Genomic DNA, 18,462 nt, shown 5'->3' with positions numbered 1-18,462 from the left:
ATTTTTTAAATGTTTCGTTTTTTTGTAAAGTATAATTTCATTAAATCTATCAAATTCATATATGTAATATTTTTTCATAATTTTTTTTGTAATTCTCTAAGTTAAAAGCATTAATAATATAAAGGTATTTATAATAAAAGCTTTGCACATGTTTTTAAAAGAGTGTGAAACAGTTAATGGCATATAATATAACGAATACTTAAATACCAAATGCTAAAATTTATTGTTTCTTTTATATAGCAAATATGCCAAAATGCTAAGCCTTGAATATCTCTATATAAAAATATTTTTATTTTGTAAGAAATTCAAATTTATGTGTAAACACATGTATTAATATTTTACATATGTTGGGCACGTAATGTGCTATTATTTAACACATTACATAATGTTTTTTGTTGTTTTTAAAGAGAATAAATAAAAACATAATAATGTCTTTAAATAGTTAAATATTAACCTTTAAAACATATAAATTAAAGCACTTTTATTATTTTTAATATGTGCATCCATTTACCATGTCTTAAATAATGCTACATAACATATTATATTATTTATCCTCTTTGCTAAACTGTACGTGGTAATATTTTGTATATTATTAAAAAATACCTTTATTTTTTTATTAATGTGTTATAGCAAATAAAATTGCGAGTTTTATAAGCTTTTAAAATTTTAAGAGAAGATTAAAATCGTAATAAAAATTTCATTTTATAACTAATATAATGCATATTTTTTATGTGGTTTCTTTAGCCAATATAGTAATAATAAATATAAAATATTAAAATGTAATTTAAAATACTGGCATATACGATCACTATTATGTTTATATTAGTATTTTTTATTTCATTTAAGTTTATTATATATTTACACTAAATTGTTTCAACAATCATTACAATATATGTCAAATTAGTTCCATTTTTTATTATGTATTCGCCAATTAAAGAAAATATAATTTTATTTTCACTAATTTAATTTCTATTTATATTGTATTTTATATAAAAGTAATTAATAAGCATAACGAAAAAAACATTATGCATATTTTTTTCGTTATGTAAAATCGAATTTTTAGTTTTTATTTCCCATTTTATTTTATCCCTTATTGGGATTAGTCGATAATATAATCGTTTTTTATATATTTGGATATTTTTATTCCTGTATATATTTAATCATTTCTCCTTTTATTTTCTTTATAAGCAAAAGGCAAGCATTTACATTATTCCCCAATTTATAACTATATAATGGGAGATATAGGAATAGTAAATTCGCTTGTATATATATATTTTTTAACATATGTGTATATTATGAACACTATATATATTATAGATATATACATATCACATTTGTCACTACATATTTATTCATAAAAATATATACATATCGATTATATGATATGTAAAAACGAATTACACACTCTAAAACATTCACAAAAGTAAAGATTGGAATTATCCCCAAAACAATTTAAAAATTGGTATATAAAATATCGTCTTGTTATTCATTAGCTCATAATATAGTAGTATGAGAAATCTTTATATGTATCGTTTATTTTGAGTTTCAAAAAGAATTCAATTTATAAAAAGCTGATTAGCAGTCAATGAAATAAGCAATGGTATCCTTTTGGAATATATAGACATATCACCACGAAAATAGTTAGAAATAACCAAATAATAAAAAGAAAAACAATCCAGTTTTTTCCATTTTTTAGTGAAAGTTAAAATGCTAATACACACATTGAACATCAAGTGTAATATGTCATAATGGTTTTAAAAAAAATAAAATGTTTGTTACTTGATGAAGAAATATTTTTATCATAAAATATTTAATAAAACAGGAAATCATAAGAGTTTATTTAATTATTGCATAAATAATAAAATTATTGTTGTTGTAATTAGCATTATGACTAATCATCATATCTTTGAAGATCTTTTATCGAAAGATATTCACATTTTCAAGATGCTTGCTTTTGAAATGCCCAAACGTAATGTAATAAAGTACAAAGGGCAAATGATCATAAGTAAAACACAATATAAAAAAATAATAAGAAAATACATTCGTATAATAAAAAATAATTGTAAAAGGAAGAAATTCCAAATAGCTTATAATAAAAGCAAAGTTCCTATTCAAGAAAAATTGTATAGAAAACAAAATATTATTCCAATATTCCATTTTGGTAAGCATAATGTAATAAACCCTGAGTTTACACAAGTTAATAAAATTTATACTCCATACTCGTTCTTATTATTAATTTTTGTGGAATATAAATATAAAATGTATAGCAATTCGGAAGGTGTTCAATACAATGGTATATTTCTGAAAAAAAAACAAACAAGCTTTAAAGAAACAATTATTGTAAATATTTTTCTCTTTACACCAAATAAATACATTTGGAGCATATGCAGGATGAATGAAAATTCAAATATGAATGAAAATGCTCTTGAAAAAAAGAGCATATGCGAAAAAAAACAAAGTGTAAATGTATTTAATATTGTTGGCGTAAGTAAAAATTCGAATTTCAATGAAGGTATAAGTATAAATAAAAATTCAAATATAAGTAGAAATTCGAATATAAGTGTAAATACAAATATAAATAAAAACTCCTATATAAATTCAAGTGCTCATATAATTGCCAATATTAATATATACAAAAACCCTTATATAAATGGTAACATATGTATAAGTGCTAATATATGTAAAAATACTTACATAATCTCAGGAAATTATTTAATACATAATACATATTCATTCCAAAGAAGTCATATAAATAAAAAAAATTACGCAAATTTCAATAAAAATCAAAGAATATGTGTTTATTTGAGAAGGAACTATATAAAAAAAAATATAGTTTTTATTGAGAACGCGTATTTTGTCGCCTATTTGTATACGATTTGTATTTTATGCACACATGGTAATGGGCATATGGCTGAGGATGCGTATATTGCATCCATATATTTAATTAATATTGCATGTAGAAATATAGAGCAAGCTAAGGGTATCAAAAATTCGATAGATAATGGTGTATGCACTAAATTTTGTGCATATATCAACATTTGGATATATATGGTTTTTTATGGAATGCACGAAACCATTAAAGGAAGAGAAATTAAAGAAAATTTCACAAAATTTAAGTGTAATAATTCAAATAATACTATAAATAAATGTAAAAAAATTAATGATATTTATACATATATTATAAGTGTATATTATGTAGAAATACCATATAAAAAATCCTTGGAGCATATCAATGTTTATGAGAGAATACTTATTAAAAATAATAAAGGTCGACTTAAAGACATTAAAAAATCTAACGATATCGCCAAAACAACAAAAAAAAATAAAATAAAAACAAAAGAATTGCATAAAATTTTATTAAAACATGTAAAAATGGCTAGTCATACATTCAAAAAAAAAAAAAATATTGTTAAATTATTGTATGCACATATAATATTAAAAAACCCAATTCATAAAAATAAAAAATATATATTTTTTAATTATTTAAATAAAAATTTATATAAAGTTAATAAAGTGTTTAAAGTTGAAGATAAGTTTATAATTAAATATAGATATATTTTTATTTATTTTAAAATATTTATTTTTATATTAAAGGTTATCTTAAATTACACTAATTTACACCCAAACCCTCCAAAAACTGTGAATACTTATATTTTTCACAAAAAAAATATAAAATATTATTCATACAAATTTATTATATATTATTACATTAAAAATATTTACATTAATTTTTTTATTTGGTTTGAAAATTTGGAAATACTTTCAAAAATAAACCCATTTCTGTATGGATTAATTTCAGAAAAGTATTTTGCCAAGAATTCAAATATTTATGTGTTTACTCAATTTTACATTACATTATATATACAATACATATATTACACGCTTAATAATTACTTACTTACATGTATCACATGTTTATTGAGCTCTACAACATTATGCCCTTTATATTTTAAATATTGTGGCATACTAATTAATAATTTAATTGTTTTAGTTACCATACTATTTATAAGATCAAAGGAGAATTTAGTTTTATTCATAAAACAAAGCATAATACACTTATTTTTTTCTTTTAGAAGCAGGAATATAGCTTTTTTAGAGCATATCATTTATGTACATTTCACAATATATATATATCAGTTTAATTATTTTATAATTTTTTTTTTGAAGATCTATTGTAATATTTATGATTCTAAAATCATTTCGTACAATAGATATTGCATTTTTCATAGAAATACTGATATAAACATTTGTTTATGTCAGATATTTAGTTATTTTATTTATTATTTAGAATATATTTCGAATATACTCAAGGAACAGAGTTTAACGTGGTTTCGGTTATTTGCGTTCATAATGTTGTCACAAATAATTGAAGATAGCATATCGCTTGCAAAAAGCGCGTATGTTACTTTATCGAAAATCCCGTTGGCCATATATAAGTCCTTAAGAGATAGGCGAAATGAAAGAACCGTTTCTGCAAGTGATTCTTACGATTCCAGAAAGCATGTTAACAGGCGTGGTAAAAATCGTATTAGAAAGCGTGATAGAAATTGTGTTGAGAAAAAGAATTTGGATAATTCTTTTAGAGAAAAATTCGATAAAAATCGAAGAGATATATTTGAAACAGTAGTTCGAAGGATTAATGGTTCAAAATCTCGTATTGTTGATGATTATTTTAATACTCGCAACGTATTTAAAAGATGCTCACCAAAGCACAAAAAAAAAAAGTATGAGAAATGTATTTTGTGTAAGAAATATTTACAATATGCTGTATTAGAAAATTATAGAAATGAGCAAGGAAGTGAAATTAGCGAAAGAGAAAATATGATTGTGTGTCATTGTCCTCGAACTACTGATGGAAATTCTGAATTTAGCAAATTGGTTGATGAGAAATTAAAAGAAAAGCGCAGCAGAATTAAACGCTTTACACCTTGCACTACGCCAATTAAATGTGCGTTTCCAGTTGAAAATGTTGACATTACTGATATCAAACATTTGGGCAAACAAAAAATTGATGAGAACGTTAAGAATGATGATATTAGTAAGTTAGCAACAAATGGCCACATGAGTAATTTTTATATGAGCGTTCTAAAAGATTTGGATTCTTGTATTTCATCACGTACGACAAAGATTGTAGATTCACATGATAAAAGCTTAGGGGATATCTGTATCGTATCTAATGGCAACATTATATATGCTTCAGAGAATATCAAAAGTGAAAAAGATGATAATGTTGAAATTACGAAATCCACAAACACCAATTCTAATGACATAGGGGAAAAGAAAATTAAGTACACTATTTTTTCTAATTTAGATGTTTCGGAAATTATCGATTTGTTGAATAGGAAATCATCGAGTAACACAATTATTAAGAAAGGCAAATCACAATCCAATGAAGGGGATTTACATGAAATAGAACAAAGTGGCCTTTCAAAAAAGTTGTGTGATCGATTACCTAATACGAAACATCACATAGTAGGTGGAAACAGCTGTGAGAAATTAGAAAGAAAGAGAAAGTTGAAGAAAGCGGTTTCTATATTGGCTGCGTTTTCTAAAGATGGTGTTTGTAAAGAATCGAATCGCTCATATCAAAGTTCTGGTAGTTCGTTACGTCGTTTTAAGAAAGGAAAGAAAGTATCAAGAAAATCATCATCGTCGAATTATAATAGTAGTAATAATCGTGTTGAGAATGTAAAAGGATTAGAAAAAAAGAAAAATATTAAAAACCCCAATGTGCAAAATAGATCAATTGCTTCAAAAAAACGTCAATTTACTAAAAAATCACCTGTCTCGCGAAATCCTAAAACTGTTAAGAAAGTTGAAATATCAGAATCTCATCAAAGTTCTGAATCTGATAGTAAAAATGAAGTTTTAAAAAAGGCCAAGATTATGAAACATAATCTTAATAGTAATTCTGAAGGATCAATAACTTCTTATGAAAATGATGCGAATGAAAAAGATGTAGTTGGAAATGTAGTATTAGTATGTGATCACTTTAAGTTATCTAACAAAACAACGCTAGGAAGTAGTACGATAACAGGAAAAAGTATATCTTTGGAAGCATATCAAAAGGACATTTTTGGACGTAAAAACTTAGAGAAAGAAAGTGCAAATGTTAAGGAAGTTGTTGACAATGAAGTTGTTAGAGATAATGAATTTGTTAGTAATATTGAAGTTGCTAATAGCAATGGATTTAATAATGACAATGAAATTATCGATAGCAATAACATGGTTAGTGGAAGTGAATATGCTGAAGAGGCAGATAGCAAGGACGAAGTTGTTAGTATTATTGAATTTGTTAATAGCAATGAATTTAATGTTAACAATGATGTCGCTAGTGGAAGTGAATATGCTGAAAAAGTTGATGGCAAGGACGAAGTTGTTAGTGAAAGTGAATATGCTGAAGAGGCAGATAGCAAGGACGAAATTGTTAGTATTATTGAATTTGTTAATAGCAATGAATTTAATGTTAACAATGATGTCGCTAGTGGAAGTGAATATGCTGAAAAAGTTGATGGCAAGGACGAAGTTGTTAGTGAAAGTGAATATGCTGAAGAGGCAGATAACAAGGACGAAGCTGTTAGTATTATTGAAGTTGCTAGTAGCAATGGATTTAATAGTGGTAATGAAATTATTGATAACAATGATGTTGCTAGTGGAAGTGAATATGCTGAAGAGGCAGATAGCAAGGACGAAATTGTTAGTATTATTGAATTTGTTAATAGCAATGAATTTAATGTTAACAATGATGTCGCTAGTGGAAGTGAATATGCTGAAAAAGTTGATGGCAAGGACGAAGTTGTTAGTGAAAGTGAATATGCTGAAGAGGCAGATAACAAGGACGAAATTGTTAGTATTATTGAATTTGTTAATAGCAATGAATTTAATGTTAACAATGATATCGATAGTGGAAGTGAATATGCTGAAGAGGCTGATAGCAAGGACGAAGTTGTTAGTATTATTGAATTTGTTAATAGCAATGAATTTAATATTAACAATGACGTTGCTAGTGGAAGCGAAGTTGTTAGAGATAATGACGTTGTTTTTGAGAATGAATTTATTAAAGATAATGAAGTTGCTATTTATAATGAAGTTGTTAGTGAAAATGAAGTTGTTAATGGAGTTAGAGTTGTTAGTAGCAATGAATTTATTAATAATAATGAAGTTATTAATCGCAATGAACTTATTTATAATAATGGAGCTGATAGTGTAAATGAGGTTGTTGAAAATGTTGATAGCGAGAACAAAGTTGTTAGAGATAATGAATTTGCCAATAATATTGAAGTTGCTAACAGCAATGGATTTAATAATGGAAATGAGATTGATAGTGGAAGTTGGTATGTTAGAGATAATGCAGTTGTTAATAATAATGGATTTTTTTATAATAATGAAATTGTTAATGATAATGGATTTATTTATAATAATGAAGTTGTCAATAATAATGAAGTTTTTTATAATGATGAAGTTGTTAATAACAATGAAGCTGTTAATAATGAAGTTGTTAATGACAGTGGATTTATTTATAATAATGAAGTTTTTGATAATAATGAAGTTGTTAATAATTGTGAATTTGCTAATGGCAATGGATTTATTTATAATAATGAAGTTGTTAATAACAATGAAGCTGTTAATAATGAAGTTGTTAATAATTATGGACTTATTTACAATAATGAAACTGTTACTAATAACGGATTTATTAGTATTAGTCAATCTTCTTATAATAATGTAATGGATAATTGCCGTAAACTTTTTAGTAGTAACAAGGGTTATGATAACTATGAATTTCTTAATAATAGTATAGTTTTTAATGGCGGAAAACGTGCACGTGAAAGTGTTTATTCTAGTGATAATGAAGGTATGAATAAGATGAGATTTATTAATGACAATAATATTCTTGGTGAAAGTGACTATACTAATAACAATGAATATAGTAGTGAAGGTGAAGATTATAGTGATAGTGTAAGTTCTAGGACTCCTAGACATGCAGAGCTTTTTACTCCATCTCAATCTCCTAATGTTGATGATGAGAGGTATATGAAAAATGACTATTATGTTGGAAATAGACGTATGGAGGAATACTATTCAAAATATAAACATAATGATGGGGAAATATTTAATGAAAGTTTTAAATTAAAAAGAAATGATGACACTAAAAAAATGGACGAGGAAACGTCAGAAGAGGAAAGCGAGGAAGAGACAGGGGATCACATAATTGACGAAAATCATCCTCTTGTTAAAAATAACATACACGTAAACAATTTAACACGAGATGAGCACCGTGTTTTACTTGAATATTATGGAGGAACACTACCAGAGCGATATTATGACACGAAATATTTTGTAAACCCATATAAGACGAATGATGATTCTTCAGAGGAAGAACCAGATTGCTCTAATTTATTTTTAGGATCTTTTGACATTCCTAAGGAACCAGAGGCTAAAGTTAATCCATTTTTAGGATCAAACAATAAAAATTTTAGTAGTTCCTTTTTTCCATCAAGTTTTTTTAATTCAGATAAGCCTACTACTACTACTGCTAGTGAAACATTTACAAATGACAATGTTGATAAAAATATTGTAGATACGCCTATAGAAGATAAAGAGAGCAGTTTGAATATAGTAGAAGTTAATAGTGACGCAGAGGAAAAAATTGAGCCACTAAAATCATTAAATGATAATGATGACTCAGTTAATGACATATCTATTAATAATGTAATAGAAAGTGAAAAAGAACAAATGGTTCAAGTTCAAGAAAACGAAAAAATTGAGTTATCAAAGTCATTAAGTGATAATAGTGACTTGGTTAATGACATAGCTGTTAATAATGTAATAGAAAGTGAAAAAGAACAAATGGTTCAAGTTCAAGAAAACGAACAAATTGAGCCACTAAAATCATTAAATGATAATGATGACTCAGTTAATGACATATCTATTAATAATGTAATAGAAAGTGAAAAAGAACAAATGGTTCAAGTTCAAGAAAACGAAAAAATTGAGTTATCAAAGTCATTAAGTGATAATAGTGACTTGGTTAATGACATAGCTGTTAATAATGTAATAGAAAGTGAAAAAGAACAAATGGTTCAAGTTCAAGAAAACGAACAAATTGAGCCACTAAAATCATTAAATGATAATGATGACTCAGTTAATGACATATTTATTAATAATGTAATAGAAAGTGAAAAAGAACAAAAGACGTCGCGTAAAAGGAATAGAAATATTATATCTGATGAGTTATCACAAGAAAATGTTAAGAAACTTAAATCATCAAATAATAATATAAACAATAATAATGTAGTAGAAGAAAAATATGAGTACATTACTCAATCTGAAAAAGAAAAAAAACCTGAAATATCTAAAAGCACCCAACGTATTAATTTGTACGATTTAATTGTTAAAAAGAATAATGACCTTATGGCTTGTAATGAAAAACATGAATATATTCATGTGCCAGAGGAACAAAATGAGGAAATTACTAAATCTGAAGAAAAAAAACTTGATATATTTAAAAACAACCAATGTATTAATTTATACGATTTAATTGTTAAAAACAATAATGACCTTATGTATTGTAGTGAAAAATATGAGTACGTTAATGTACCAGAGGAACAAAATGAACAAATAGTTCAAGAAGAGGCTAAAATTCAACCATCAACATTAATTAATGAGAATGAAAACATGATTAATTTTAATACTATATATAATAATGATACTACAGACGAACATATAAATTTTATTAATGAAGTATTTCCCAATCCTCAATTATATGCATCCAATAATGAAATCGATCAAAATAGAGAAATATATAACTATAACCAAATATTCTCAAATGGCGAAATATTTACTCCTAAACAAGGATACTTTAAAAATAACGAAATATATCCATTAAATGAAACATCCTCAAATAGTGAAGTATATTCATCTGAACATGAAATAGAACAAAATGACGAAACATATTCATTAACTGGGATATTCTCAGATAATGAAGTATATAATCCTAAGCGCGAAGTAGAACAAAATGACGAAATATATTCACTAAATGGGATATTCTCAGATAATGAAGTATATAATCCTAAGCGCGAAGTAGAACAAAATGACGAAACATATTCATTAACTGGGATATTCTCAGATAATGAAGTATATAATCCTAAACATGAAGTAGAAAAAAATGATGAAATATATGCACTTAATGAAGTTCAAGAATATCACAAAGATATAAAAAAATTACCAATTATATCTAACTTATCCTCTAAATCAGCTTTTCAAAATATCTCCAAAAATATTATTACTACTATTACAGATAACACCACTGAAACAAGTAGTAATCATCCAGAGAAAAAAAATCTAAAGAAAAAAGAAAAAAAAGAAAAAAAAAATCTAAAGAAAAAAGAAAAAAAAGATTTAAATTCAAGGAAACAGGTACTTAACGAAGAACCTAAGACAAAAAAAAAACTTACAAAAAAGATACTGAAAAAAATTGTAGACACAAATGCTTTATTTGCATCATCGGACAGCGATATGTCATTATCTGATAGTAGTGCATCTCCCTGCAGAAAACAACCACATATACCTCGAGATGATTCTTCATCAGATGATGAAAATAACGCCGGACAACCAGTATCTATACAAAAAAAAAGCACAATAACAATAAAAAAATTCTGTATATTACCACCTACGCCGATGCTAGTAGAAAATACTTTAGTACTACAAGAAAAAATATCCGCAAACCAAATTACATTACATAAAGATATTTGTAGAGAGAACTATTACCAAAAGGGTCAAAAAATTGAAAAAAAAGAATCAATATATAACACTATGAAAGTGGATATGATACACAAAAATGTAGAGAACACAAGTACTAAATCAGCAAATACCAAAATTACTCAAATACCTATTAAATCAGAAAACACCAAAATTATTCAAATACCTATTAAATCAGAAAACACCAAAATTATTCAAATGCCTATTAAATCAACAAACACCAAAATTATTCAAATGCCTATTAAATCAACAAACACCAAAATTATTCAAATGCCTATTAAATCAACAAACACCAAAATTATTCAAATGCCTATTAAATCAGAAAACACCAAAATTATTCAAATGCCTATTAAATCAGAAAACACCAAAATTATTCAAATGCCTATTAAATCAGACAAACACCAAAATTATTCAAATGCCTATTAAATCAACAAACACCAAAATTATTCAAATGCCTATTAAATCAACAAACACCAAAATTATTCAAATACCTATTAAATCAGAAAACACCAAAATTATTCAAATGCCTATTAAATCAACAAACACCAAAATTATTCAAATGCCTATTAAATCAACAAACACCAAAATTATTCAAATGCCTATTAAATCAGAAAACACCAAAATTATTCAAATGCCTATTAAATCAACAAACACCAAAATTATTCAAATGCCTATTAAATCAACAAACACCAAAATTATTCAAATGCCTATTAAATCAACAAACACCAAAATTATTCAAATACCTATTAAATCAGAAAACACCAAAATTATTCAAATGCCTATTAAATCAACAAACACCAAAATTATTCAAATGCCTATTAAATCAACAAACACCAAAATTATTCAAATGCCTATTAAATCAGAAAACACCAAAATTATTCAAATGCCTATTAAATCAACAAACACCAAAATTATTCAAATACCTATTAAATCAGAAAACACCAAAATTATTCAAATGCCTATTAAATCAACAAACACCAAAATTATTCAAATGCCTATTAAATCAGAAAACACCAAAATTATTCAAATGCCTATTAAATCAACAAACACCAAAATTATTCAAATACCTATTAAATCAGAAAACACCAAAATTATTCAAATGCCTATTAAATCAACAAACACCAAAATTATTCAAATGCCTATTAAATCAGAAAACACCAAAATTATTCAAATGCCTATTAAATCAACAAACACCAAAATTATTCAAATACCTATTAAATCAGAAAACACCAAAATTATTCAAATGCCTATTAAATCAACAAACACCAAAATTATTCAAATGCCTATTAAATCAACAAACACCAAAATTATTCAAATACCTATTAAATCAGAAAACACCAAAATTATTCAAATACTTATTAAATCAGCAAACACCAAAATTATTCAAATGCCTATTAAATCAACAAATACCAAAATTACTCAAATATCTATTTTCCAAAAAGAAATGAAAGAATCATATAAAGAGATCAGCAATACATTAAATAAGTATTATAATGTATCTAATACAATAACTAAGTTATTTGAAACATCTTTCGAAAGGAATACTTTAAAAATTTCATGTTTTTTTAAGATGGTTATTGATACTAAACAATTTTGGATTTATAAGAAAAGTATTGTTGTTAAGGAGTGGAGCAAGGGAAAAGTATTAAGGGAAATGATTGCTCATTTCATTAATGACGTATGTAACGCATCCACAAACAGCAAAGGGATCCATACAGAGAATAACGATACCAAAGATGACGTTGTTTTAACATCTATTGGAAGGCAGTATTGTTATATTTCTGAAAAATTATTATATTCTGAAGAAGGGAGCCCTGTGAAAGAGTACGGTTTGAACGATATTTGCAATTATTATAGGTCTAAAATTATTTATGATCTAAAATTTAATCTAACTTCTTATCCATTTAAACCGTGTATTACATCTACATTTGTTTATAACCCGTTATTGACTAAGCTAGCTAAAACTTCAAATATGTGTTCATTCGTTTATAATACATCACCCATTGTACACACCAAAATGTTTATTACATCTACATCTGTTTATAATACATCACCCATTGCACACACCAAAATGTTTATTACATCTACATCTGTTTATAATACATCACCCATTGCACACACCAAAATGTTTATTACATCTACATCTGTTTATAATACATCACCCATTGCACACACCAAAATGTTTATTACATCTACATCTGTTTATAATACATCACCCATTGCACACACCAAAATGTTTATTACATCTACATCTGTTTATAATACATCACCCATTGCACACACCAAAATGTTTATTACATCTACATCTGTTTATAATACATCACCCATTGCACACACCAAAATGTTTATTACATCTACATCTGTTTATAATGTGTCACTAAATAAGCTAGCTATATCTTCTAATAAATATGTGCCTGTTTATAATACTTCTACTGATCTATATAATTGCAAATATTCTAAAACATATTCTGAACAGTGTGTCCTAACTGATGATGTAATAATTTCTAAGAAATTTAGCAATGTTGCTGGGACAATAGATGAAAAACAACCTATCTCTTTGGATCAAAATTCTCGTATGGAGAAACCTTCTGTTATGGATCGCAAATGCAATACTGAGATGAGTACAATGAGTACTCATTTAATCAATACCAACCCAAGTTTCACAACTGAGCAACATATACCTACTTATGAATACAAGCTTGTGGAAATATTAGTAACAGCCAAACAAAATACCATGCTAAATAAGCTTGCATGTTTCATTATGATCGATAAATCAAATAATACAAACGATTTCAAAGAATATCTCTTTATAGCCGAATCAAAATTTTCTTATAAGCAGGAAAAAAAAAAAAAAAAAAAAAAAAAAAAAAAAATAAAACTAAAAAAAGAAATAACTGCACAAAAAAAAGAACGGCTTGAAGAGAAAAACGAAGGAACAATAGAAAAAAAAGAAATATCAGTTGATACACAAAAAAATATAGATAGCAAAACATGGAATGATAATGAAATACCTTCAGATATCAACATACTTTTAAATGATACAAAAGATCCAAAAGATCCAAATAGTGTAATATTATATGATGAAGAAAAAGAGATCAAACTTGAACAACTTATATCGATGGTAAATTATTATTGCTGGTATGTGAATATTTCGGAGAATTTTATTAAAAGTATTATTGCTACGTATAGCTCAATAAATTATAAAAGTATGGGACACAATATATGTATTAGAAATATTATTGTTTTATTTATTTCATTTATCAAAATGAATAGATATAACATATTATACTTTCTTAACGTATTAGGAGGGTCAGTTTATTACTTCCAAGCAATTTTTCAGAGAACAATAGAAATGGAAATGTCAACAGGCAACAAAGCTATTAACAAAAATAAAGGGTACCCAGATAGAAAAAAAGCAGACAACAATGCATTATACTATAATTTGGTTGATGATAATAATGAATTTAATGAGACAACAGACAGCGAACCATTATTGTATAATGCTGATAATGGTACCCCAGTAAAAAGAACTAATAATAGCATGAAAGAAAATCTATATGACATAACAACAGGTAAGCATACAATTGGAAGTATTAGCCCTCCTAATAGCGTTGAGGAAAGCGATGGTGGTAATAATATCGAGAATGTCAAAGATATAAGGTATTATCAGAAATTGGAAGAATTAAATGAATTGAAAGGTAATATTACAGAAAGGCAAAAAGATGTTAAAGAAAAAAGTGAAGAAAATGATGACGAAGGTGAAGGAGATGGTGTAATGGAAAGACATAGTAGCATACTAATTCATAGAGGGATAAGAAGCAAAAAATTAGTAGACTATTCTTTATATAATACTTATGCAAAATCATCATTTTTACAATGCGCAGAGCAAGCCGATAATCATTTTATTGGAAATTATTTAGGTAGATATAATGATGCAAATTTTCTTCACTTAAGGCAAAAAGTAAAATTATGTTTATGCCGAACATTTGCCCATATAAGAAACACATGCGAAACATGTGTATTACATTTTACGCATTTGATATTCGATTTATATATAAGTAGGTTTAATACTAAGAAAGAATTAATACAGAGCATTATTAATGATATACATTTGAACGAAAAGCAATACTCTGACGTTATGATACAATTACTAAAGCAACATTATCCAACAATGTATCAAGAATATTTAGATAAAGAAGAGCTAAAACAACAATACATTCCTTTATATAGAGCTTTATTTGAGTCAACGGATTTAATATATCATTTTATAGGTATTATATGTTTATTCATATCACAAAAATACTTTAATTACAAAACAACATCTATTATCATAATAGCGAAATCATATTGCAGAAGTCATCTGGAAGGACTGAAAAGAGTCTATTCAATAAACAACGAACTAATTAAGGATGTATCCCCAGATTATTATTCAGCAGCTAAGTACATGGGAGCCGTATTTACACATGGAAGTATAAGTAAAAGATTTGCGTTAGATCTTGAGATTGCTCTTTTAAAAAAATTAAACTATGATTTATCAATACCTACGGCATACAGTTTACTAGACAGTTTATTAAAATCGAATAAGAATATAAATTTTTCAAAGTTGGAAAAAAATTACAATTTAGTAGAAGGAGAAATACTATTAAGAATGGCAGGCATTGACAACTCTTTTTTAAAATACAAATCATCGACTTTATCTATGGCTATATATGAAATTTTGAACTTTAATATATGTAAAGACATAATGCAAAGGGAACTATCAGTCTTTACCAAAGCAAAGGCATACAATGAACTAAAGGAAAAAAATGAAAGGATGAAAAGGCAACTATTTTTGGAAAATGAAATAAGAGAGGAACTTAAAAGAAAAGAACTAAATATTATGAAAAGAAGAGAGCGAGGATTAATTATTGCTGAGGAGGAGGATCGATTTATTGTTGCATCGCAATATACAAACGAAAAGGACAACTTACAGATATACTTAAAAAATACTATAGTAAAAATTTGCGATGCAGTTGATCAAAAAATACCTACAAATTATTACAAATCACATTATATTACAGAACAAATAGATAGGTATATTAAAGATTTTAATAAGGGTAAAAAAAGGTATTTAAAAAAATTAATTAATAGGAGTAAAGGAAAATCAAAGAAAAAATTTGTTAATAAAAATGATGAAAACACATTTGGAAATATATTTAATGATGATGAGGCAGGGTATCGTAACAATGAAGGAAAGGAACCTGATAATATTGAAATAGGAGATAAATCAGAGTACTGTGATGAAAATAGGAAAATGAAAAATGATAAGAATAACGAAAAAGTAAAAAAAATAGAACAAAAAATAAAAAATGAAAAGAAAGCGAACATGTTTTATAAGGTGAAAAAAAAAATATTAAGGATTATAAAGAAATTAACAAAGAAATTAAAAAAAATCAAGTATTCTGATATCCCTATTAAATATTGCACTTCGTATGTATTATATGGAAAAGATTTAAAAATATATGTAAAGAAACATAAAGGGCATTATCATGATAAAGAAAATATAATGAGATCGGAAAATGAACATATGAAAGATAAAGAACAACAAAATTCGGAAAATAATACATGCGGAGGATTATCAGAAGGAAGTTCCTTAAAAAAAAAAAAAAATAAAGGTTACATAATAGGGTCAAAGACTGAATCGACAGATGAAAATTTGGTATATTATTACAATTATATAAGTAGATTAAGAAATAGGCTCATCATAGGTTTAAAATATTTCAAAAATAGAATTAATAGCATCAAGAAGACAGATGTATCAATGAAATTACTTAGTTTAGAATATATTCTTAACAAAAAAGAGAACAAGAAAGGGAAAAATGGAAAGAGGAATATACGTATTACCAAAAACATTTCTTTATATAAACAACTATTAAATGAAATTAAAATTTTGTTTCTGTGGTTTTACAAGTTAACAAATATTGAGATTAGACCGTTAATCAAATTTTCGGATCTAAAATTTATATCTACAGTTAAATTGTACGACAAAGAATATTCTAAATATATTAAAAATGTACTTAATGCTAATTGTGCAAATGATAATGAAACTAAAGAAATAACCAATGAAAGTAATGCCCAAACTATTAAGGATGGTAAAGAAGAATACAAAGGGCGTCAAAGTGGAGATATAGTTTCAAAAAATAATAAAATAAAGGAGATAGAATATGGAGAAAATTTGGCTGACCAAAAAAGGATGAGTTATAGTAATAGCATTGGATATTTTAAAGCATATGATCAATCCATTGGTTCAAGTTTAAAAATTAAAACATTGCAAAATGTGTATATTGAGGAAGTGCTCAAAACCATTGAAACACAAACAAAGAATTATGACTTATTCTTAACTAATGATCGGGGAGTGAAAAATAAAAAAAGGAAAAATAAATCATTAGATATTGAGGCTATTGCAAAAAAAAAAGAAAGGAAATTGGTTATGTCGATGGCTACAGATATTGCAAAAAAACACTTGGGACAAATTAATAGTAATCTTGAGGAGTGTATATTATCAGAAAAACAAAAATATCTTGACTATGCAAAAACACTAAATTTCACAGATGGTACCAGACTTAGAAATATATATACTGATGAAATAATTGCATCAGATCAAGATAGAAATACAAATACTGACGATATGTTAGAGACTGAGCAAAATATATTCGAACGAAAACAAAGCATGGAAATAGAAAAACATCAAGACGATTCGATATTACGACTAAAGGAATATGGAAATTTTAAAAATGATTACAAGAGTCCAGGATTGGTTGAAAAAAGTGTAGAAAAAAAAAATAAAAAGACAATATTTACACAAGGAAATTTAGCGAATGATGATAAGGACTGGATTACTATTAATGATCCTGAGGTTGATGAGTGCGCAAAAGAACTAATGGAATGCTTTTTAAAATGGAAAAACAAAAACTTCATATCAAAGAATTGGACATATAATGAATATCCTAAGTGCAAAGAGTATTATTTTTCTTTAGTTTTTAGCGATTTAAAATCGGCGAAATCGTTAAAAGGCATTGTTGAAATGATGCATATGAAGTATATGCATTTACTAAATATATGTAAGGAGATTAACAATCAGCAAAATATGCTAGAGGATGATTGATATTTAAGAGTGTTTACATATATTATATTACAGGTGCATCGAAAGTATGATTCTACAAAAAAAGTTTTTATATACAGGTACTAGATTAAGCTAATGAGGTAAGATAGGTAAACATCAACAGTAGACAATATAAATGATCACTCTATATGAAAATGAGGATATTTCAGTTAGGGATACAAACAAAATTAATACATATACAAAAAATCCAAAAAATTAATATATATATATATACAAAAAAAAACAAAAAAAAACAAAAAAATTTATACATACAAAAAAAAACAAAAAAATTTATACATATAAAAAAAAACAAAAAAATTTATACATACAAAAAAAACCAAAAAAAATTATACATACAAAAAAAAACAAAAAAATTTATACACAAAAAAAAACAAAAATTTATACATACAAAAAATCCCCAAAAAATATATAGGACACAAAATTCCCCCCAAATCTATAGGACACACACAAAAATTCCCCAAAAAATATATAGGACATACAAAATTCCCAAAAAAATTATAGGACACACAAAAATTCCCCAAAAAATATATAGGACATACAAA

General features: G+C 26.0%; 1 protein-coding gene across 1 annotated transcript; it reads left to right on the top strand.

The window, feature by feature from the left end:
• Positions 1–1,782: 1,782 nt before the first annotated feature.
• Positions 1,783–17,902, top strand: PBANKA_1442200 (protein SOC2; the record flags this gene model as incomplete). Its single annotated transcript, XM_034567783.1, is given in 2 exon segments — positions 1,783–11,181; positions 11,198–17,902. 2 exon segments carry the CDS (start codon positions 1,783–1,785, stop codon positions 17,900–17,902), a joined length of 16,104 nt encoding a protein of 5,367 aa, XP_034424246.1.
• Positions 17,903–18,462: the final 560 nt, after the last annotated feature.

The sequence above is a fragment of the Plasmodium berghei genome (assembly GCF_900002375.2).
Source record: "Plasmodium berghei ANKA genome assembly, chromosome: 14".
Lineage (NCBI taxonomy): Eukaryota > Apicomplexa > Aconoidasida > Haemosporida > Plasmodiidae > Plasmodium > Plasmodium berghei.
Note: the sequence above shows the minus strand (reverse complement) of the source record. Positions and strands in the feature narration are given on the sequence as shown.